This window comes from Bradysia coprophila, unplaced genomic scaffold (genome assembly GCF_014529535.1).
Source record: "Bradysia coprophila strain Holo2 unplaced genomic scaffold, BU_Bcop_v1 contig_151, whole genome shotgun sequence".
Taxonomy (NCBI): Eukaryota; Metazoa; Arthropoda; class Insecta; order Diptera; family Sciaridae; genus Bradysia; species Bradysia coprophila.
The window spans coordinates 6,156,629-6,181,611 of record NW_023503423.1 but is presented as its reverse complement, the minus strand read 5'-3'; the positions used below and the strand labels follow the sequence as shown (position 1 = coordinate 6,181,611).

Genomic DNA, 24,983 nt, shown 5'->3' with positions numbered 1-24,983 from the left:
TTGTTGAACATGAACATTTCAAGACGATATTATTATACAGGAAAAGACGAAAATACCCATGAAAGTTAGAGAGGTTTCTTCCTACTCAATGACTCGAGCTCGACATGTTGCAAACATAATTTTAAATGCATGAGACTCTAGTACTTCGCATGGGTCTAACTAACTATCAAACTATTAATTATCAAATTTTCTTACAAACTTCCGAAAATCTACACTCAGTCCCTATTACAAATCCACAGTACGGCAAAATATAATTCGGTAAATCTGAATCTGATGTACCTTTTTTAATAACTAGTGTTGAAATATCTCGACTTCTTCGCGCATTTCATACATCGCGTCATTTAGGACAACCGTTGTTCCTAACTTATGCTAAAAGGTATGAATTATTTGTGCCAACAATTTACAAAAGAAACATCTTTTTATTTTAGGAGCATGAAGGTTCGTTTCCTTACAAGTCTATTGTTTCCACTGTATTAGGTACATTTGTCTACGTTGTTCAATGAATGCAAAGAACATAACATTCAAATCTAGATCTTTTCTCTCTCCACTTGTTACTAACCACGAAGGTAAAGTCTACTATGTGTAAGTAGCTACAGGTTTAAACAAAATTGGAAACTCATAAAAAAAAGTTATAGTACGATAAAACGGCTTTCAAACAACCGGTAGAAAGTCGTACAAAAATTCTTTTTAATAACTTTCGGATAGCGACTATCAAATATTAAGAAAAAAAGATCGACGAATGGATTTCACACGATATCACCTCAAAAATGTCTTCCTCATTCTCGTTTAATAATATTACTCGCGTTTAATTGTACATTGTGCGTACATCGGGACAATGCAGGTCCTGCAATCAGTACATTGTGCATGAACGAAAGAATTGAAAAATAAACTTCAATGCACTCTGATGTGAGAATATCCTGAATGCAAGTGTTTTAAAGCTGCTTTTATTTTACCCTTCTTGTAATTTGTGAGAATTTTTGGTAATTTTATGGATTTAATTTCTCTGGGTTTCGTATATATTCTACAACCCTAGAGTTGCAATAGAGTCCGATACTCTTAGACCAAATAGTAATAGACTGGCCCTTCTATACTTGTTTAGTCTAAAGTGGTACTTCATGTAGAATAATAGCTACGTATCTGTTGTGGACGGTAGATTTTAGGCAATTTCGCGAGCTGAAGCCTGTACGAAATGAACGTTTACAGAAGTTAACATTTGAATCCAGTGTGGATTGAATGTAGTTGTTGCGAAAGAGTATCTCGCGACTACAAACGCCCCCAGACATATTACAGCGATAAGACTTTGGAAAAATGTTTTCATTTGCATGTTGTTCACATCACGTTTTCAAAGTCTTATCGCTTGGCAGATATTGTCCCGATTGAAAAACTAATTGCTTCACCGGAGTCCTGGGATCGCGCACTACACACTGGCATTATGTTCGACCAAAATCCGTCGACTTGAAATTTAATTATTTTTCAGTTGACAGTTGTCGTTATACTCGGTTTTTGGGATATACTGGATATACTCGAGTATAAGTCGCAACCACGAATACCCTTTAGATCAATTTAGAATCCTACTTTATAAACAAAATTAATTTTCTAAAAAAATCTGTACATTCTGTTGCAATGGACATACCTACACCTTTTCATAAAATTTGTTTTCATACCTAGGACTCCGTCCAATATGAAAAATACTATTCGTACCACGGACTAATTTTTTAGCGTATTCGATTCCAGACCTCGCCTTCGGCTTTTTCTCACAAGCTAAAAAAGACTTTTAGCCCTAGGTACGAAATGTACTATTTCGGTACCGATTCGACAATGAGCTAATAAAGAATCAGAAATGATGAAGCATTCTGAAAATTCTTGCATCATTCAGCTGCTATTCAAATATGAATTTTAACAATTTTTCTAATTCCATTTAGTCCAAGAAGTGCGATACCCTTCGGCACTGACACTGACACAAATATCCGAAGCTGAGGTCGGGAAGTTCTAAAAAAAATATTTTCTTTCGCATATTAACTTTCCATATCTTAAGTGCTATTCCGTATCAGAAAATAACAGGCTCTTCTAGTCTGCGACGTCATCAATTAATTTTAATATTTTAATTCGGATGACATAAGAAAAACTGAAGTGAGTGGCGCTAGCCGTATTATTTTACAGCTGAATGAGCTGAATACACCACAGCGTATCCGCATTTTTGTGACGTAAATTTTATTGAAAGAATTTACGAACCGTAAATTCTCAAAATTTATTGACCTTTTTGGTTGAAAATATGAAATACTTGAGTTTATTTATGGAACTATTGTGAAAAATGCAAGAAAAACCAGAATTTTTGACTCCACAGCGATTGTCTTCGTGTCTATTCTCGACAATAGTATTTAGCATATTAAATGTCCACAGGAGACAACTAATGTGAATATTAGACAAACCCTGATAGTCACGGATGAAATCATAGGTTTTCAAAACAGGTCGGTCGGTTCAAAATAATAATAAAAAAACGGACAGAGCAGAGAATTTTTTTTCGTCAATCAATCAAAGAGATTTCAATCTTAAAATATCTTTTAAAATTTAAAAGATTTTTCGATTCATGCTAGCAGTAATTCGGTTTGGTCTGTTCGAGACCTCACTACACTTACATCCTTCTACGGCCAACAATTTAGATCTACTGCATCACGCCTTGCCTCAAAGTATGCAAATACTCTCCGAGTAGACAAGAACGTAGACAAGAAATAATACATTATTGATTGATCAAATCATTATCAAAAAATCGAAATTCCATAACTACCAAAACATCGATATTCTGATAACTATCAAAATACTGGTAACTGGTAATCGAAAATTATCGATTATCAAAACGAATATTAGGGCGGATCGATTTAAAAAAAATTAATAATTTCATCCAGAAAGAGCATAGTGAACGTTTAGAAGAAATTGTTTATGTTTTAAGAATACCGCCCTAGTAAGTTTAGAGTTTTTATTTTTCAAACGTGGAAACATTTTCCGATGGATAGAGATTAGTCACGAAATGTAGTGAAAGTTCCAAATTTTTTTTTTTAGTTTTACCCGTTTTACCGAAATATTTTTTTTTTAATTCAGTTCTGTAAACTTTTAGACCCTTCAAAGTAGGTATCGTGTTGGCTAAACTTTGAAGTGAAATCTCGGACAGAAGATTGCCTCGGCCAAATATATTGTTTTTTAACTCACGATTGGGGAGAGTTATGCCATAACAAAAAGACATTTCACAAATAAAAATTTGTCGGTTCATGCATATCTCTCCTAAATTTCAGTATTCATAGCTCGATCAACAATACGTCACATACAAAAGGAGTGACAATATAGGGAGCTTTTTCTCTGTAAGTGATTCTACTCGCAAGAAAAGTTCCGATTGGCTATTGTAGTATCAATCTCAATTTCAGCATCATTTTGGTTAAATTTGGTGTATCGATCAGGTATAAAAAAATGACATTTGTGAAATATTTGAAATTTTTATGAGAGTGAATATAATATTATACAGAAATCTCAAAATACTTAGCAAGAAATTCGTGTTTGATTGTTTCTCTTTAATTCCAACAGTTCTACTTCTCTCAATACGTTGCACACTTGCATATTGTGCATGCATCGCTAGTTGTCTCGCTCTAAGCGTGCTCGTGTAAGCAGTAAATCCGAATTACATTAACAAGTATTGATGTGGAACGTGTGGATCTAGGAAAAAGAAGAAGTCGCATAAAAATGGCTAACTATTTTGAGCTTTCTGTATAAGGTCATGGACCGTGATTTGCGAAAGATGGCTTATGTAATTTTTTTTAACCACAAATCACGGTCCTTATGGATCGTCATTTGCGTGTTGGCATCTCAGCTACCACCAACTGTCGGCTGATGTATTATCCAATGAATTACCACAAATTACGACTCACATGCCACAACTCTTGATTCACACAACACCTCGATTTTAATCAAGGCCAGGTGAAGGTGTTTCCTATCGCAAAAATTGTAAAGAAATTCATCTTACCTGGTCTGAAAGAAAATTATTTATTTTTGGTTTAATTAGCCAAAGCCAAATGTTCAATCCGTTCAATCTTCATTGTAAAGTGTAACATTGCTACAGTCGGAGAAATATAGATTTCGGTTTTTTTAGAGATATCATCATTTCTCTAATTCTCTCAATTGCCATTGGAAATAACATGCGAAATGAGAGAATACAGATAAACGATGAAAACGATGATGTCTCTTAAAATCCCGAAATCTATTTTTTCCGACTGTAATTAACTTCAAATGGTTTCAAGAAAATGAGGTTCAAAGTTAAAAATGGTCGAACTACCGCAAATCACGGTCAGTGACCTTACTGTATAATAAAACAATTTGCTGATTTAATTATCTCAACGCATGTGCAGTTTACCAATTTGAGACGAAGCCGATCAAAGTAATATGTAATTTCAAACGATCATATTCCGAAAAAAAAACATTTACCAAGCAGTTTCGGAATACCAACAACACACGAAGCCAAAACCATCCATTGAAATTTTATTTTCTCTTTTTTCATTTCGGCTTCTTTTTTAACTGTTGAGTGTTTTTAGTAAAGTGAGCTTTTTCTTCAGCTGTAGTACACGTGTAGTACCTACTGCTAGTACATAAAGTTAAGGATTTAAGTGTCTCATAATCAATATTTTCAACGGTTGTAACCCTGTCATTAATCAAATTTTGAATGGTTTACAATTCATTGTTGAAAGTTGCACTTTATTTATTGCATATGTAATCCGACAATCGTTTTTTGCTGTATTTATCCAATTCATCTGGTTTTATTGATGGAATTCTTTTTTTTTATTTGTAGAAAATTGACACCATCTAATCTACAGACATAAAAACATTTATTACTCTAACGATTGACAAGTTTTTTTTTGGCTTCCTTTTAAATGAAATGTTAGAGATAAATACATTTAGATATTGAATTACAGCTAATTTCGATGACTCCCACTAGGATTGTAAAATTTTTCGGTCCAATCGATATAACAATTTTTGTCAGTTAAATTACCAGATTTTTATTATCACAGGGCCACACAATGAAAAAAGTAATAATTTTCCAATAAAAAAATCATAAAACAATATTCTGACATAAAAAAATCGAAATCAAGTTTCTTCTTATGCAAGACATTCATCAACCTATCTCTTCTTCTTGTTTCAGCATGCATATTAGCTACATTATATATAACCATCATACTAGCGATTCAAGCATCTCTCTCTCCGTGTGTCGTACATATATCTATCGATACGTTTTGGTTTTGAGTATTAATTAAAACGACATAAAATAGCCTGGAAAGAAATATTTTTTGGCAGTTTTTATTGTTTTATTATTGAAATTATGTTTGATAATCGGTTTGAATCTCAATTATTAGAAATCTTTTTGGAATGGCATTTTTATCATAAATTTTTGCACTTTCGCGTTATTTATACCGAATGCATTTTGCAATAGCTTATACGCTAACGATCCTATACGATCGATGTGATCGGTGCAATTTGGTGAACGATTTTCATCAGCTCATCAGCCTCCTTCATTAGAGAGTTTACCTTCAATCAAATTTGGTTCGTACATTGCTTCAGCTGTTCTTCAGCTCATTCAAAAAGACTGCTGCTGATCCGTTTTATATGCAGCTTTTCCACGTCGTGTGTGTGATAGTGATAAAACACGTAATAAGCAATGTGTTGGTATGAGTGGACCAGCTGGAGAAACAGAAGTAAATTACGAACTGATTTTAACAATGGACCCGATCGATAGCATTTGAAAAATCATGTTGATATCCTCAATTAGTAAATAACGTCACTAGGACCAACAAGTTTTATTTTTGACTCAAGTCCATAAAAAAACATTGGTGAAGACAATTATTCCTCCAGTACAAGACTGTTTGTCTGTTCTTGGCAGATAAAATAGCTCACAGCAAATATTGAAGTTCTACAATTCAAAGACAAATGACTCCAAATTACCATTAAAAAAACTAGGCGTCCGTACGAGTTCAACGAGCTATCACACGTTCTTGCACGTGACTATTTTATATTCAGGCGTACCAAAAGTCACATTCCGAACAAGTGGGAAGAACAAATGGTCACGGGCGTGACGCAAGTCCACTACCAAAAATGTTTTTTAAAAAATACATACGGCAATGTTTTGACTTTTCCCTTTAACTCCAACGATCACAAGTCACGACAAGTGGCAGATGTTGAGGAAACTATTGTTAGAAAAATGGTTAAAAAATGTACTGAAAGAATTTAAACGGAAGAAAGCCTTTTGTGACGCAAATTTCTTTCTGTAAAATTTTCTTTCAAAAATTTTGTGGGTCAGTTTTTTGTTGATAAAACTTTTGCATACGGCCCACAATGTTTCACTCTCAGCGATGTCAGTTATTTTGTGAGTAAGATAAAGCGATAAAGGACTTGCGTCACACTTACAACTCTTTGTTAAGGATTTCTTGTTTTGTAGTTCGAGTGCAAAGCATGATGGCCTGTACAGTCGCCAATTTTTTTCAGCACTCCAATCTTTGTGAAGATTTTTTTATAAGTGAAAATCGCAATCTCTTTATTATATATCATTATGCGGGTAGTTGGCTGTCTAGTCTCTGCGTCCTTATCTTAGTATCTCAGTACCGCTTGCCACTCGTTATACTGTCTGTTTAAATGATAATTTTTTTTTCAAATTGCTTGCTCATTAATATATAACATTTCCAGGTAGCATTATGCTGATTTTTATATATTTCATTTGACAAAGTCTGCATAAATTATTTGCACAGTTGTTTTTACCTTATCTATCAGCAATTTGATTACTGGCATTCAGTTAAGTAAGATAAAGCTGTTTGATACATCGTTTTTTGAATTAATGCAAATCGAAAAAAAACGAAAAAATTAAAAACAGATCCCCATCAGTTGTTGATAAAGATCTGAAAACAAAAATTTGCTTAAAAATGGTACGACGAATGTGTTTTCTTTCGTTAAACATCGAATCCAATTAATCAACTGGAAGCACCAAAAACCTATTCAAATTATTATTTCTGCCTCTCGGTGATGAGACGCTGAAATATGGTGAACTGTTTTCTGTCAATCGAGACAATGTTATGAAACCGAAAATATTTTTGATTTTTGCTGACGACCGGGGTTCCAACATTCCGATAAAATCCAAATAGACTGAAGACTCCAGAATTTTCAATAATGAAAAAGTCGCACCATTCGTCCAAATTATTTGGAAACTTTTCTTTTGACAGCTCATTTAAAGGTGTTTTCACGGCGGCTGCAGGAATAGAAACATTTCTAGAACTACATTTGAATCATTTTGTTATTGTGTTAATTTGTAAATTTCGTTGACAAAGGATTTCGTTGACAATTTTCAGAGGAAGTTTTACTGATTCTGGATGAATTTTTTTTTCAATTTTCCAGGATTTTCTTCTTTTTCTTTGATTTTCTTGAGCCATTTAAAGGATTTTGCGTATTTTCTATGACTAAAAAAGGATTTTTCATACATAGGACCTAGGACTACGACGCACTTTTTCTCCGTACAATATGAAAAATACTATTCGTACCACGGACTAAAAGTCTTTTTTAGCGTATTCGATTCCAGACCTCGCCTTCGGCTCTGTCTGGAAACTTCTCACACGCTAAAAAAGACTTTTAGTCCTAGGTACGAAATGTACTATTCCATTCGTTTGTTCCAGTAAGGAGAAAATTAACTTTTCAACTAAAGTGCTTCGAAGAGATCTACATTAATCTACAGTGCTATTCATATTCATAGTTTTCATTCGCTTGACTTTCTATGACAAGTAAATTTATGAATTAAAGTTCGAATTTCAATAAATAGATAAGGCATTTTGTAGGTATATATCTGAAGAGAGAACAATATACTGGAAGTGAACTTGAAACTGATTGTATCAATTGTCGAATAAATATAAACAGAAAACTCTGCAGTACTATACGTAGACGCTTAAGCTATTACGTATCTAGATACAAATGACTCTTTAATACCTTGTATAATGCGTTATTATTAATGAGATAATGCTGATATATATAACATTGTATCTTTCGAGCACTCTGCTATGTATCATTAACTATTCGACCATATATGTTGAGTATATAATTCACCTACCAACCAATGACGGACATATTAGTTTTGTGTATTACGTCAATTGTGAGGTAGACGAGCGTTCATCAGTGTCTGAAGGATTTACATGTATTGTATATAGAAATGAATTGCATACGGAAAAATCATATATTTAAGCTGTGATATTTTATTGTTATTTGGACCAAGTAAAGCTCGGAACGGCTCGGGTTTAACTGAACATGAACTGAAAATACTTGAATCTGATTGGACTTGAACCTGCTTAGTCAATCAATTTTGACCTGACCTGAATTTATCATTATCTGAAACCTTAGTATATTAATCCGGTGACACCTGACTTGAAACCTGAAAGCTGACCTGTTAGGTTTTAATGGAACCAGATTCAGATCAGATTAGGTTTGTTTCTTAAATTACCTGACTGGACATGAAATTTCAGTTAATACTGATCCGCGGTCAATCTCAGTCGACTTATTTCGAGCTTTTCAGTCAGAGGACAGTGAAATTGCGGCATTAATTTATTTCAGCTGTTTTTCAGCTGACTCACACATACAATCAAAACTGTTTATACTTGTTTATACGCTTGAATATGCCACACGCACGCACCTTGTAGCGGTAAAACCGTATAAGGACGTATAAACAGTTTTGCTTGTTTGTGTGGATCAGCTGAGAAACAGCTGGAGCAAATTCATGCTGAAATGTCATTGCCTTTAACTATAGACCAAGTTATTGCAAAAATTTGTGTTCCAACAACTAACCTTTCTAAAAATTTCGTGAGGAAACTAGAGGAAATTCCTCAAATTTCCTTAAGAAGATAAATGAAATTTTTGGTAAATTGGCCGTTCAGGGACTCCAATCAATTTGATATGAAATTAGAGTCATCACCGTCATCACTCACCTCCGCAGAGTTTTGTATTTACTGTATTGTGACTTAAAAATATTTGATTTTTGCACGGACGTACGGTTTGAATTACCTGATACAAAAGATAGAGTAAAGTTGTCTAAAATATGGTTGTTTTTGCCAAAGCTTTGGGCTGACCAAACCAACGGCATCGAATCAGACATTCACATGTTCCAATTGTTAGCATTTAACGTTCTCAAACTTCATTTTGTTCTTCCACAATTCTTGAACAAACCAGTTGGGCCAACCAGCTAACCCCACACCCGCAATGTTTTTAGCATGGTTGATGATGAAATGATATGAAACAATTATATTTCCGTTATGATTCGCCAGACATGTTCATGTAAAAAGAGTTGGGTTGTTTCATCAACACTGATGACTGATATGAAAGTTGGTATCGAAAGATGCAAAATATATTTCACAGTTCGAAACAGGCTAGGCCAATTTGAAAAGGTAGACAGTGTAACACTACCAAATACCATACCCTATTCCTGCTGTAATAAGAGCCTGCTATTGTCTTTTCTTTTGTTCGTTCGAATGAACAAAGAAAATACGAAACTATCGGAAACGTCTTATTGGATTTAAGGCTATTCGCCGAATCAGGTGGTAATTATCGATATTATTTTTTTTAAGTCACAATGTCCGAGAACACCCTATGTGAAATCACTTGGAAATCAAAATGGTTCTCCTCAGTTCTATGTAAAATCAAAGAATCGTGTCACACTTTGAACTAGACTGTGTATAGTACTTCATCCACTGATACTTCGTTTTTAGTATGCATACCGCATGATTACCTGAGTAGACAGAATCTCTGTGCAGCTGCTGGTAGAATTGATAGCATTATCAACAGATACATAAAGCCTGATGTATTGACAATAAAATGTAACTCTTTGATCAGATAAAGAATGCTTTTCAAAGTAAAATACCAGTCTGGTTTGGATCTGCATTATTTACGTACAACGGGACCATCATATTAAGCACACCATTATTATCCACAAAAAAAGTCTCAATAACAAGCTTAAACTCGATTCTGTGATTTTATTATTTCTTATGCAATAACCGATCTTTGTGTATCTTCACATTTTGATTGTGTATGCTCAATTGATCCCTAATTTTATTCGTATACCATAAAAACACCAGTAGCAGTTAAAATGCAAAAACAGCATCTTTGAATTATACTTTCAAGTGAAACTGATACACAACAAACGGCCAGGCAAGCAAATAACTTAATAATATAGATGAAAATCTATGATTAAAAATTGCTAATTCGAAGAAGAAGAAGAAGAAGAAGGAAAAAAACGCCACAACAATTCGAGATTATAAAACTAATATTTCTTTCGGTCGATATGCTGGTTTATAGTGTAGGTATAATTATATTTTTGTAATAATTTCCCATTTAAAGATTCAGTTGGTTTAAGTGCTTAATTACGTTGATATGTCACTCAAATATGGTTTTTGAGACGAAATGCCATCAATGAAATTGATACACCGAACAAATTGCTCATGGTTTTTATGACTAAACACATTTAAAACGCTTCAAACAATAACCAAATTGTTTAGTCCAAATATTTTTTTTGTTTTTTTTTTTCTTCTTCGAAAAATCATTTTTCCTTTACAAACCGCCCACCGAAAATAAGCGACTGTATGTTTAAAAACGGTCGAATTTCACATCTACATAAAAAATGATGTTACATAAATCAACCACATTTCGCTGTCATTTGACGAAGCAGAAATAATAAACATAAACGATTTGAATGTTAAATTGGAATAGCAATGATCAAAAATGTTATATATATGTTGGTCAACCTGTTGGCGAATATACGCGGTTTGATAAACATTTTTATTTTTCACAAAAATAACATTAATGTAAATTGGCCCGGATTGTCTTTTTGACGTCAGTCAAGGGATGCAAGATGGACGACGATGGTCGATGGACAAACCACGAAAATTTCATTTTGTTTATGATTCACTAAATGCGTACATCTAGTAAAGGTATGTACACTGCAGGAAAACTGATATACAACTGAGAGGTTGAGAAGAAAGTAAACAGATTGAATAAACCAACACAACAACACACAATTATTGCACCCCGCACATATCGTATTGCTCAAAAATCCTGTTCTTAACCAACAGAACGCAGATCAATCGACTCCAAAAGTTGCAAAACAAATGCATTATATTAAGAAAAAAACACGGTATTTTTTTTGGCATATCTTTTAGCATATCTTTTCAAAATTTGTTTTTGTTTCCAAAAAATATTTTTGTTTTCAAAAAAAGTTTTGTAAGTATATAAAGAATTTTGGTTTTCAAAAAAAAGTTTTGTTTTAGTATATAAGGAGTTTGGTTGAAGAAAAAGTAACAAAACTAAAGTTTCGCTTTTTCTACATATGAGAAAATATGGTAATAATTGATTGCAAAGAGAAATAATTTAGAAAGGCATCGAATTAAAGTGATACACTGAAAAATGATTTTGATATCCTAAAAAAAGGTTTTCGATGTTTTGAAAAAAGATTTTTGATATCCTGTCAGCATGATACACTAAAAAATAATAAATTTTGATATCTTAAATAAATAATAAAGATGTCAAATCTTTAAAAATTTGATCTCTCGAAATTGATATCCCCAAAAATGATTATGATTCACCGAAATTTGAAATTGATACCCAAAAAAGGAATTCTGATATCCAAAAAAAAGGAATTGATGACCCGAAAAAATAATTCTGATATCACCAAAAGCAAATTTTGATATACCAAAAAAAGAAAGTTATTTCATAGAAAAGTAAATTTTATTTCCAATAAATAGAAATTGATAACTCAGAAAAATGAATTTTCTCGAGATTTCTTATAAACGGAGATAAATAATTAACAAAGCGAGATAATTTTATTGAAAACGGAGTCATAGTATACCGTCATTCAAAAAGGAAGTCACGCTCATAGGGACGGACCCACTTTTCGAAAAACGTGACGTGTTCTGACATATGCGACGGACCCACATTCTCTGAAATCGGACGTCCTCTCTTTGTTAAAACACTTAAAAGAAGTTAGCATCTCTGATATTTCTTTATGTTCTGATTGAGGGACTCGAGTACTACACGAAACTGTATTTAGTTTCCGGATCCGCTAGGCATACATGACCGCCCAGAACACGAGTCAATTTGAATACAGATTGTTATCGCAACGGATAGAGGGACTAATTCTAAGCTAATTCGTGTTAAAATGGCTTCCCTCTACAACCTGGCCACGTAGCTAATCCAGCTAAAGTCGAAAATTCGCCATTGTTCAATGGTGATATACGTCCAAGACGAAGACAGTTTGATACTCTTTGAATATTGGTAGAGGATTGCATGCTCTATTAAAAGCTGTGAATTGATTTTACAAAAGTCATCTGAATTGTGCACCATTAGAAAAGTTTATTTTCACCATTAGTGAACTAAAAATGTATTGAGTGGAAAGACATAGAATTGAAATCGAAATTTTTCTCAACGTGGACGAAGCATGCAAAGTCATCTAAGTCCTCAAAAATCGATTCTTCTGCGGCAGTTATCGAACCATGACTTTTGTTGTGATTTTTTTGGTTTTAGAATATACTTATGATGTTTAACTTGAATTTACTTTTCCCTTATACGGACGTCCGCTTTGGGGGATGGACCCCAAAATCAGAAAGCGGACATGGTGTGATTTAGGATGGACCCACCTCAAAAAAATCGAAAAAAAACGTGACGTCCTTTTTGGACAACGCCTATCTACTTTTCTAAATTTTTTATCTCAGTTTTTAGTTGTTTTTCTCCATTTGAGGCTTCGTTTTTAAATTCTATTTTTCTGAAAGTATTCTCTCAACTTTTTAATTTGTTGATTTGTTTCTTCCATACATTTATTATTTCCATATCTAGCTATAATAGACTGCTAAACTGTATGCTAAAATGATGTATGTCCTAGGATCTAGTAAAACGCCCTTATGTTCCATTTCGTAGAAGGATGTATGTCCTAGAATCGAGCAAAACGCCTTTACGTTACATTTCGTAACGGATCAATCAAGGAGACGAAGCGAGAGAAAAAAAAATTAACTCCTAAGTTACCGACACCGTTCCGGCGCCCGGCTCGCATTTCGGCCATCCGCTTCGCTCCGGGGCAATGGGCCGGATCGCTCGGCGTGTTAAAACACTTTTTATGTGCAATGAAAATTGGTATTCGTTTCGTAAAAAAATGAATTCTGTGGGGACGAACTAAACTCCTTTACGTTACATTTCGTAAAAGGATAAATCTCCTAGGATCGATCAAAACGCTGGCCGTAAAGGAGCTTAGTTCGTCCCCACAGAATTCATTTTTTTACGAAACGAATACCAATTTTCATTGCACTTAAAAAGCGTTTTAACACGCCGAGCGATCCGGCCCATTGCCCCGGAGCGAAGCGTAGGGCCGCAATGCGAGCCGGGCGCCGGAACGGTGTCGGTAACTTAGGAGTTAATTTTTTTTTCTCTCGCTTCGTCTAATTTGTTTCACATAAAACTGAATCTACAGAAAAAAAAAGTTCAAAAATATTACATCTAACCACCGATCCATTGATTTGTTTCAATAACAATAATCATCCACAAGCTTATAGTTTTTGCGAAGTCATAGAAAATGATGTATAACACAACAGATAAAGAGAGAGCAATTTTTAAAAGGAAACTCAATCCGTTGCTCTAAAAAAAATTACCATTCATTTATTCACTTTTATCTCAATCTTCTTTTCGTTCTCATTTCAAAATTATTTCTCTTTGCAATCAATTATTACCATATTTTCTCATATGTAGAAAAAGCAAAACTTTAGTTTTGTTACTTTTTCTTCAACCAAACTCCTTATATACTAAAACAAAACTTTATTTTTGAAAACCAAAATTCTTTATATACTTACAAAACTTTTTTTGAAAACAAAAATATTTTTTGGAAACAAAAACAAATTTTGAAAAGATATGCTAAAAGATATGCCAAAAAAATACCGTGAAAAAAACAGCGTCCCCACTCAAAAACAATGCTGGACGAGTTAAGTTGATTATCAGTGAAAAATTGAATTGAAAGGGACTTACTGGTGTTTATCGACAAAGCTCGAAATGACATTAGCTACTACTGTTTTCAGTCCAACATACGGAGATCTTTCATATTACGCAACCAAAGTGTACTGCAGCTACCACTTTCCTCCAGGAAAAGTGCAAATAAGTCTTATTTTCGATCCAGGGAAATTATACAACGAATTTTCGAGTGACGTAAGACTAAATAGTCTGAGGAATACAGAAAAAAGGGTTTTTTCTAATCTCTAAATCTCAAATTTAGACTTTGAAAAAGCAAATATTGCCTGGATTTCAAATAGCTTACCTGTCCTAGATTCTCTGTGAGCAAGTAAAGGCAAAAATTTTTGTCGAAAAGTCGTAGTGAAGACCTTGAGCCTCTCGATGTTAGTGCTATTTCAAAATTACATTATTCAGCTATTAACTGCAATAAATAGTAATTATTACGCATCACAAGTGTCAGAGAAGTCAATCATCACATCGATATACGAACACACCGGGTATACGCGTACCTCACGACGAAAATCAAACGCACCTCTTGATGGATTCATAATAGGTAATAGGTAATAGGTAATAAACGACCGGTAATAACTTTTGGTTGAGCGTTAAAAATAATTTCATTTACCAATATTTTCATCCAATCGGTACCAATTTGATAAATATAACGGTAGAGGGAAGAGAATTAAAATACGTAGATGCTATTGGTAGGCCATTTTACCTACAAATAGTCTTTGTAAAAGGAAAAATGCTATTGGCAGGCGCATGCCAATAGCCTGTATAAAAGAGAAAACACTATTCGCAGGCAAGTTGGCCTGCCAATAGCATTTTGTATAGGGAGATGCTATTGGCAGGCGCCTGCGAATAGTCACTACGATTAAAATAATTGTAAAATGAAAAATTCTATCGAAATATCCTGAATGGCAACCAGGGGTAAGGCGTCTTCTTTTTAAAAATGTAAAAATCTACTCACCCTAACAAACAGTAGGGTAATCTCGTCATAAGTCATTTGCTGAGTTGATATAAATAATAAATGTTTCAATGCTTATCTATCCGAGCCCGAATCAAATTTATTATACATAATATCCACTGACTACCAAAAATTTGGGAAAAAAAAATTCCAATAAAAATCTAATATTTTGAAAGTGAAAATATTGGTGAATGATCATCATGGTGTTAAAATGTTTAAGCATATTAATTAGTTTATTATAAATATATTAAAATACATTGTCAACTCATAAATAATTATTATATATTAGGTACATTTTGTCGCTTTATCAATCATCAAATACAACATCATTTATATCTGGAAAGTCAATACTTATCATAATATACAATTTGCATTATGAGAGGTCTCTGAAGCGTATGCTGGTATAATGTTGAGGATGAAATTTATGCAATCAAAATGCATTTTATTTCTGTACAACAATCATATTCGCCTTACATACTTACAGTCCAAAGAAAATTGAAAAAATCGAACGTTTGGTTGGAGCAACAGTCTGTGATGATACATTTCATTGTAAAATGAAGCATTCCTCAGATTTTGATTTTTTTTTTTTCAAATTTTTTACATACCTGACCGTAGACAACATTTAGCATTTTCTGACCATGAACGGCAATATTTTGACACACCTTTCAAGTTTTTGTATGTTCGCTGCGAACATTGTTCGAAAATGTATCAGAGATGCTTGCAAAATAGAAATATTTTAGATTAAAAGCACGGAACTCGCATAGGAATTTATTGGGAAATGATGATGGCATGTTCGGCAATGGGTCCAAATAATTGATTGCAACAAGATTGAGTTCACTCTTTCCGGCAATTCTGAAAACAGATAACTTATCCATATTTCCTGAAACTATGAACGATGAAACAAGAACAGATATGTATGACCTTAGCGAACCGTGCCGTTGCAGAATAGAGGGACTCCCAAAACGACAGATCACTGATCTGAGATCAAAGCCTGCCAAACTTACTGGCCAATGGACCGTTAAATCGATTAGAAGAGAACTTCTAACTGACCACAAAATTTAGATTATTTTTGCCGTACATGGACAACAATATCATAATCCATTACATGCTTATGCACGGTAAAGTGCACTTTACATCATTGTTTGTGACGCCTTCGGCTCGTTCCGCAAACCTCACACTTGCCTAAACAAATATTTACAAACAATGACGTAACATACTATTGCAATACATTCATAGTACAGCGAATAGATCTATCGATCAGTTGAATTGTGTCATGATGGTCCAAGAGTTGAGGTGAAATTTCGTACACTTTTCCTCAAAATATTCTCGTAAAATATTTTTGGCAAAAATGGGACAATTGGGAGAGTGCAGAGCGTTGGAAAAAAATGGGAAAAGTTTTGGAGACGATTTTTAAAGCATAGATCATCTAAAAGTCACGTTACTTTCAAACGCAATCTCACTTTAGTTTAGTTAATGTTTCATTTTTCGACGATGGTTGGCATTTTTAGCCCCGTACGAAGTACAAAGGGGCTTATAGGATTACAATGCCGTGTGTAATTGATGGAATTCGAAGCAGACGGTAAGGGCAAAGTGTTTGCCTATGTTCATAGATGACGAATCTGCAATAAAAATTTTGTCTGTCCGTCTGTCCGTCTGTCACGTCGATATCTTGAGTAAATCAAATCCGATTTCAAAAAAAAAAAATTCCTTGAAAGATAGTCGAAATAGTGAGGCTAAGTTCGAAGATGGGCATATTCGGGTCGGCCCTTCGTGAGTTAGGGCCACCTAAGTGATTTAAGGTCTTTTGGTTATATTTATGGCAAAATAAACGATGGAAATGTAAATGGCACGGCAAATGATAGGTATTGTCAATACCAATCCAGGAAAAAAAAAGTTTTTTAAAATCGGGTGAGTGGACCGTGAGTTAGGGCCTTAGAAGTGAAATGCTACTAGGGCCCTATGTGTATTTTACATATAACTCGAGCAAATTTCATCCGTTTTTCGTAATTTTTGTTTCATTTGGGAGGTAATCAAAGGCCGAATAGAATGTAGTTGAAAAAAATTTTAAATTTGGGTCCTCGGACTGAGGCCGATACTAGGCCCTTCAAAAAAATAAAATTTTAGGGCGATTTGAAATTTTTGTTTCATTTGAAAGGAACGTCGTACGGGGCTTCGTAATTGCGCTATGCGCAATTTGTAAGATGTACACATTACATAATAATTTTACTTTAACTACATTAACCGGCGCAATAGGCTTACGGTCAAAGTAGGGTGACAGACGCACTAGGGTCACGTACGCAATAGATATACGGGTTTGTACGGGGCTCAGTCGCAGCAAACGCTCCGACTGTTCTGATGGCTCGTTTTGTCTTGGATGTCATTTCAAACGTACTTGAAGATGATCTTTAGAGCGACATCATCGTATCGCTCTAAATACTCTAATTTTGAGAACATTTGTGTTTTAAGAGCTAATGGTGCTTCAATGTGGTTCGATAGAACGGCTTGTTTGTTTGTTTGTTTGTTTCGGCTCGAACGAAACGAATACTATGGAATAATTCCATTGAAACATTCCATAGTGTTATCCATATCGTGTGTTTGAGAAAGAGAGAGCATATTGGGAAAGTGGAAATCGGGAATTCTATTTACAGAAAATGATCAAAGTCGAAATTTAAAAATTTATTAAACTTTACATGAAAATCTTTTCGGTAAATTCACTAAAGTTTTGGTAAGTTTCGATAATTTTCAGTAAATACAATTATTAAGGAATAGTTCGCAATATCTTCGTTGGGATTGCTCGTAATTCAAAAATGGGCCATACATTGAAACGACTTAGTGAATTTTGCCTTCGTATTGAATAAAACCGAATAATTTTGTATTCAAACATTTTTAACAACGAAGTATTGCATTTTTCCAGATTCAAGTTCACTACCAACAACGTTGCCAGAGCACGCCAACGTAATAAATATTATTGAATGAAACAAGGTGCACAAAAAATGATAATTGCAAAATCGTTGAAAAATGTTTAAAATTAAATATCATAATTATTGACGATAATAAACGTTAAACGAAATGGTATGTATACTTCTACCTGAGAAAGCAGAGTGATATATTCTCACGATTTTCAAATCATTCATCTGTTTTGTACATAGTTTCAATATTTTATAACTTATCGACAGATGTGGCTTATATTTAAGTGAACTTTTTTCTCTCGAAAAAATCTATCTTACTCGACATTAATCCTTGAAATTTGCAAAGTTCATTAAAAGTATGAAGTTGTTTGTTTGAAGAAAAAAAAAAAGAAATATCTTTGAATACAAATACATCCCATGGCATCGGTCGGTATTATTTAGTTTGTATAAAACACTATCATTTTCGATTGTATACTATGAACAAGATGACCGCAGATGGTTGATGAATAGAAGAAACAAATAATTGTCAGTTGAAAAATGTCTCAAAACATATTTGAAATTTATATCCAGTCTGATGCACAAAAAGAAAGAATCTATATCATGATTGATAATGTAAATCGATTTATTATGAATGTACATTTAATTCTTTCACATTCATAAGCCCGAACGCAATAAAAAACCGTTTCAAAATGATCTGTTCATTTCAAAATGCCCATGAAAAACCGTTTTAAATAATGATCTGTTCATATCAAAACGCGTTTCTATTCAATCAGCAGAATATTGCAGTGCCTATATTCGCGAAAATATTTTCACGAATTTTCTCAAATTTTCAAGACTTTTTCAAATTTTCGTAAATTTTCCCAAAAATTTTTTTGTGAAAATTTGAGAAAATCACGAAATATTGAGAAAATTCATGAAAATATTTTCGCGAATATAGGCACTGATTGATTGATTCATATTTATAAAGCATTTTAAATGTTCTTTATTAAAAGCGAAAAAAAGGCTGCAAAGTGCAACCAGTAAAAAAACGATCTTTTCAAAAAACAAATAAAAGGCATGTAATTAAAGTGATAGCTATTTAATAAGAAATGATCACAAGAAAATAGGAAATGATCACTAGAAAAAGAGAAATGATCACAATTTTTTTATGATAGCAATAAAAATAGAATTTGATCACCAAAAAATAAGAATTTGATCACTAAATATATGCAATTTTACCACTAACATATGATCGTCTCGAAATAAGAAATGATCTACAATTATACGAATTTGATTACAAAAAATAAAGAAATGATCGTGCAAAATAAAAAATTTGATTGCAAGAAATAAGGATATGCTATCTATTATTCTGTTTGATTATTAGACGATGCAAGAGAAAAAAAAATTAACACCTAAGTTACCAACACCGTTCCGGCGCCCGGCTCGCATTGCGGCCCTCCGCTTCGCTACGGGGCAATGGGCCGGATCGCTCGGCGTGTTAAAACGCTTTTTATGTGCAATGAATTACACAGACTAATTATTAGACGATGCGAGAGAAAAAAAATTAACACCTAAGTTACCAACACCGTTCCGGCGCCCGGCTCGCATTGCGGCCCTCCGCTTCGCTACGGGGCAATGGGCCGGATCGCTCGGCGTGTTAAAACGCTTTTTATGTGCAATGAATTACACAGACTAATTATTAGACGATGCGAGAGAAAAAAAATTAACTCCTAAGTTACCAACACCGTTCCGGCGCCCGGCTCGCATTGCGGCCCTCCGCTTCGCTCCGGGGCAATGGGCCGGATCGCTCGGCGTGTTAAAACGCTTTTTATGTGTATTCGTTCGGACTTTTAGTGATCAAATTCTTTACTTTTAGTGATCAAATTCTTTATTTTTAGTGATCAAATTCTTTATTTTTAGTGATCACATTTGATTTAGCGGGTGGTAGGTACTACTTGTGATCACTTCTTATTTTAGGTTGATAGAATCTTATTTCGTAGTGTTATATTTGAAAAACTGGTTGTGATCACATTCTTATTTTCCTGCAATCATTTTTATTTTCAAGTGATCAATTCTTATTTTAGATTTATCGCTTTTATTTCTTCCCTAAATAAAAATCATCAATTCTATTACGTCCCAAGGTCCCTAAAATGCATTTGCTATTTTTCACCTTTCGTTTCACAATTAATTCATATACTAAGTATCACATTTAACAATTTTCTTTTCTCCCTCTATAGTTCATTAAAATAAATTAAATTTTACTTTATTACCTTCTTCTCTCCTTTTTTTTTAGTCACTTTTAAGTTTATAATTATTTTTAACATAGACCGATAACAATCTCCTAAATCGATTCGCGTTTAATTCATCCTTAATTTCACTGGGTTAAACTCATTAAACATCTTTGGAAAATATCGTCTTCGTTGTTGATTTTTTTTAAACTCTTAGTAACTTAAAGTCGTTCTTATTTCTAATCGGATATCCATGGGTTTCACGGATGTATTTGACGTTTCTGCTCATGCATACCGGGACCATCTGATGTTTTACTCGGAAAACCAGCAGCATCGTTTGGAAAATTATTCTCTGCTTCACCGTCATTAGGCACAGCGCATCTGCCATTGACATAAATAATTGATGTTGTTTTTTTGCACCGCAATATTACCCGCATCGCTCTATTTTGTAGTTTTTGAAGCATTGAAAACTGGTTCTCATCGCATGTGAAGAGAACTGATGGACAATATTCAAAATGCGGTGCAATAATCGATTTGTATAGCAGAATTCTGTGTTGTATTGGTAATTTTCTACTAATTCTCTCTAGAAATCCAATTTTTTTTGCGATTTTTTTGCAAATGTTTTCGATGTGAGCTTTCATGTTTAGGCGATTGTCTATTATCATCCCAAGATATTTGATTTCGTTCACTCGTTCTATTTCACTTCCAGCGATGGTTACACATACATTGTCCATGTCCGAGTTTTTTCTGTTGTTTTGTCGACGTTCAGTTTCAGTTTGTTAGCATTCAGCCATGAATTAATTCGAGACAAATCTTCATTCAACTTGTTCACCGCATCTTGCACATTTTTTCCGCTGATATATATCAATGTGTCATCTGCGAAAAGAGCGAATTTAGAATGCACTAGACATCTGTATATTTCGTTGACGTATAGTATGAACAGCTCTGATGCCAATTTCCCTGTGGAACGGCTATCCGAGTTGGTAGATATGCTGAAATTGCCGATCCAAACTTTGTGCATTGTGTTCTGTCAGTCAAATAGCTTTCGAACCACGTGAGTTCTACTCCAGTTATTCCATATTTCCTTAATTTACGTAATAGTCTCTTGCGAGACTCTTTTTAAATCCAGAAATACTGCTATCACAACGTTTCCATCTTCCATCTCACTGGAATATTGTCTTTGAATGCTTTAGATTCAATTCAATTCATTTCAAATTATTACATACAAACAACAAGGATTTCTATAATATAAAACACAAAGACGGTGCACCTCATCTCACCTCGGTGCACCACGCTTCACCTCGGTGCACCACGCTTCACCTCGGTGCACCACGCTTCACCTCGGTGCACCACGCTTCACCTCGGTGCACCACGCTTCACCTTGGTGCACCACGGCTCACCTCGGTGCACCAAGGACTACCCGATGAATCAGTTGACCGAGCCGGCTAGGGTGTCTTTCTAAAACGACGGGTCAGCGAAAAAGTTCTTCTAATGCGCTCCAAGATACGGTGTGGCAGACTTCACAGTGGTACCTCGGCCTGCGATTGGTCAGTGGGCCACACCTCCGAGGATGTCTTTCAAAAACAACACAGCCGTCGAACAGTAAGGAGCCGTCCACGCCAAAGACAAAAAAATGTTTACTCATAAGTCTTGCTTCATGTAAGTAAAACGAATCTTAACTTACGTATTTGAAATTTCACAGTGGAGTAACAGATATTTCAAGCGATTTTCTGATATTGTATCAATTGAATTGTACAGTTAAAGTCACTCATACCTCTTCAATTTGCTTGAGTTGTTTTTTGGGTACTCATACCAATATCATACGTGTCCACAAAAAACTAACCACGGGTTAATATTTATCGGACTTACCTTAGCTTATCTATCGTGTAGGCGACCCAAACTTCTCAGACGTAAATTTGCACAAATGACACGCATTAGAAAAATCAAAGTATGATGAGTTTTCAAAAAGATTTACTTTCGATTCAGCTGTCGAAAATACAAGATAATTTTAAAAAAACAAAATAAAATTGTGTCGCGTGGACACAAACTTTTTAGAAAATTAACAGATATCCGGCAGGCGCTGAAGATTTTTTATAGAAACTGACAGTAATTCAGCCGTCACGTTGGGCGGACGACCTTTTTTGTATAAAAGTAGCCTTTGACTTGGGTGGGCCGGCACAAAATTTTTCTTCCACGCACGCCTTTGCGCTGATACATGGCCATGGAAGCGTTAGTACATAGGGAATTCAAAAAGTATTCCTTAGCATATTCCTTATTCCTTAGCAATGGGATGCAATATCGAAGAACGTATCAAACCTAACGTCACCTTGCGAGTTCAAACTTATATAAAATCATATCTTTGGTAAAAGCTACAAGATACATATGAAAAGTCCTTATTTAGGTTGAGAATATTTTTCACATACTACCTATGATAATGCCTTTTTTTATTGATAGACTACGACTAGACAATCAGACAGTAGAGGTCAAAAGAAGGATTGGTCTTGGATGGGCAACGTTCGGAAAACTTAGGATGATTTTTAAAAGCAAAATGAACAACAGTGGTGAAGAGGAAAATTGTTGATTCGTGTGTCCTACCGACGCTGACGTATAAAGCAGAAACGTTGACACTAACGAAAGCATCCGAGAACAAGGTCAGAGTTGCACAAAGAGCAATGGAATATAGTATGCTTGGGATTTCCATTAGAGATAAAATCGCGCATGAGTGGATTCGGCAACAAACGAAAGTCGTAGACGTGATGGAATGGATAGCATCTCTCGAGTGGAATTGGGCAGGACACATTGCGAGAATGACAGCCGACCGTCGAACCAAAACCATAATGAATTGGAGACCACCAATGACACAACCAATATGCAGGCCACGAGAAAGATGGACGAACTCCGATCAAGCTAATGGTGGGGACAAACTGGCAGTGAATGGCAATGGATCGTTCAGAATGGAAAACAAAAGAGGGGGCCTACATTCAGCAGTGAATATCAACGGGATGATTAAGAAGAAAACGAAGAAGAGCTTAATCACAAATCATGGTCAAAGGCCTTAGAAGGAAAATCTATCAAAATCTATCGATATAAAAAGGCATTATCATAGTTAGTATGTGAAAAATATTGTCAATCTAAATAAGGACTTTTAATATGTATTTTGTAGGTCTTACCAAAGAGATGATTTTATATAAGTTTGAACTCGCAAAGTGACGTTAGGTGTGAGTTAGTTGTGTCCGTTATTAAATAAAATTAATATCATCAGTACAGCCCGGCCGAAGACCGGGAATCAGTGCTAGTCTCCTTATAAAAATGTTTGGAAGAACAATAATACAGAAATTATAAGTATTACAAAGAATAAAAGAGTGAAAAACAAACAGTGAAAGAAGAAAGAAATGCCTTAACTGCCTAACAAATTGTTAGTAACAAAACTAGCAAAACGATATGTACAATTTAAACCTCATAATGGATTGTACGGAAAAGGATAATGACAACGTATAAAACGAATACATACTGTAGGCGACAATGCTTGTGTGGAAGTGGAAGGTATGAAATTCCACGTTACGAGACCAAATGATCAGATGGTTAGATGGTTATGCTGGTGGGCCGCGCCGAATTTTAAATTCTCATCCGACGATTCCTACAACAATTTTTATCAGTGTAGTGCTGTCAGTTTTTTCGTGTGTTTTCTCTTATTAGAAAAACGACTTGTTGACATTCTCCAACATTCGCCGATAACATTGTTTAGTATTTTGTTTTCTACTTTGTTATCAATATCGTCCGGTTACGTAATTTTTCTTTCAATAATTTCTATAAAACGATGGCATTTACCGGCAAAGTAGTTTTGATCACTGGTTAATTGAAAAAATTTTCCATGAAAACGATACCTAAGTCAATAAAGTGTCTTCTCTATTAGGTGCTAGTTCTGGTATCGGAGCAGAAACGGCAAGGAAGTTAGCTGCACAAGGCGCTCGTTTAATTTTAAATGGACGTAACGTTGACAGTCTTACTTCAGTCGCAGAGTCTTGTGGACGCAGTAATGCGTTTGTTGTACCGGGTGATGTTACTAAAGAGAGCGACAATGAAAATTTGATTTCTGAAACGATTAAGAAGTACAATCGTTTGGACGTTCTCATCAATAATGCGGGTATATTAGAGTCTGGTACGATTGAAACAACCAGTCTCGAACAATTCGACCGGGTAATGTCGACGAACATTCGATCTATTTACCATTTAACAATGCTGGCCGTACCGCATCTGATCAAAACCGAGGGCAACATCGTCAACATATCCAGTGTGAACGGAATTCGATCCTTTCCTGGTGTCTTGGCCTATAACATTTCCAAGGCTGCTGTTGACCAATTTACTCGCTGTGTTGCATTGGAATTGGCGTTGAAGAACGTACGTTGCAATTCGGTCAATCCGGGAGTGACTGTAACTAATTTGGTGGGTGAATACAATTCCGTTTTAATGGTGCCGTTGGATGAAAAATTTGTTTGAATCGTTTACAGCACAAGCGTGGCGGAATGAATGACGAGGCATATGCGAAATTCTTGGAACATTCGAAAACGACTCATGCAATGGGTAAGATATGAACGACGAAGTTTCATAAGCCAGCGCGCTTACTCACTCATTTATACCATTTTTTAGGACGTCCAGGACAAGTGAACGAACTTGCTGAGGCTATTGCATTTTTGGCAAGCGATGCAGCATCGTTTATTACTGGAGCTAGTTTGCCTGTGGATGGTGGAAGACATGCAATGTGTCCACGCTAATGGAATTTCAATTTCTTCCTCCAAATTTTTATTTTGAATAAATTTTTCATTTTCCTGTCGAGAGAGTAGTTTTCCTTGAATAGTCCAGGTCCTT

General features: G+C 34.8%; 1 protein-coding gene and 1 long non-coding RNA gene across 2 annotated transcripts; both read left to right on the top strand.

Annotated features, from left to right (window-relative positions):
- The first annotated feature begins 1,465 nt into the window (after nucleotides 1-1,465).
- Nucleotides 1,466-16,301, top strand: LOC119074716. The gene is made up of 4 exons (XR_005087220.1): nucleotides 1,466-1,476; nucleotides 4,090-4,258; nucleotides 4,596-4,600; nucleotides 16,290-16,301. It is a non-coding gene; the product is annotated as an uncharacterized LOC119074716 (long non-coding RNA).
- A 7,508-nt stretch (nucleotides 16,302-23,809) lies between these two features.
- LOC119074666 (3-oxoacyl-[acyl-carrier-protein] reductase FabG-like) lies at nucleotides 23,810-24,948 on the top strand. The gene is made up of 4 exons (XM_037180948.1): nucleotides 23,810-23,968; nucleotides 24,031-24,560; nucleotides 24,626-24,698; nucleotides 24,765-24,948. The coding sequence occupies exons 1-4, from the start codon at nucleotides 23,935-23,937 to the stop codon at nucleotides 24,887-24,889; spliced, it is 762 nt and encodes a 253-aa protein (XP_037036843.1). The 5' UTR covers nucleotides 23,810-23,934; the 3' UTR covers nucleotides 24,890-24,948.
- Nucleotides 24,949-24,983: the final 35 nt, after the last annotated feature.

Excerpts from the sequence above, each read along its gene's own strand:
- LOC119074666 (XM_037180948.1), top strand. The coding sequence starts at position 23,935 with ATGGCATTTACCGGCAAAGTAGTTTTGATCACTG. Across the intron at positions 23,969-24,030 it reads CAAAGTAGTTTTGATCACTG|GTGCTAGTTCTGGTATCGGA; the intron begins GTTAATTGAAAA and ends CTTCTCTATTAG. Across the intron at positions 24,561-24,625 it reads GAGTGACTGTAACTAATTTG|CACAAGCGTGGCGGAATGAA; the intron begins GTGGGTGAATAC and ends AATCGTTTACAG.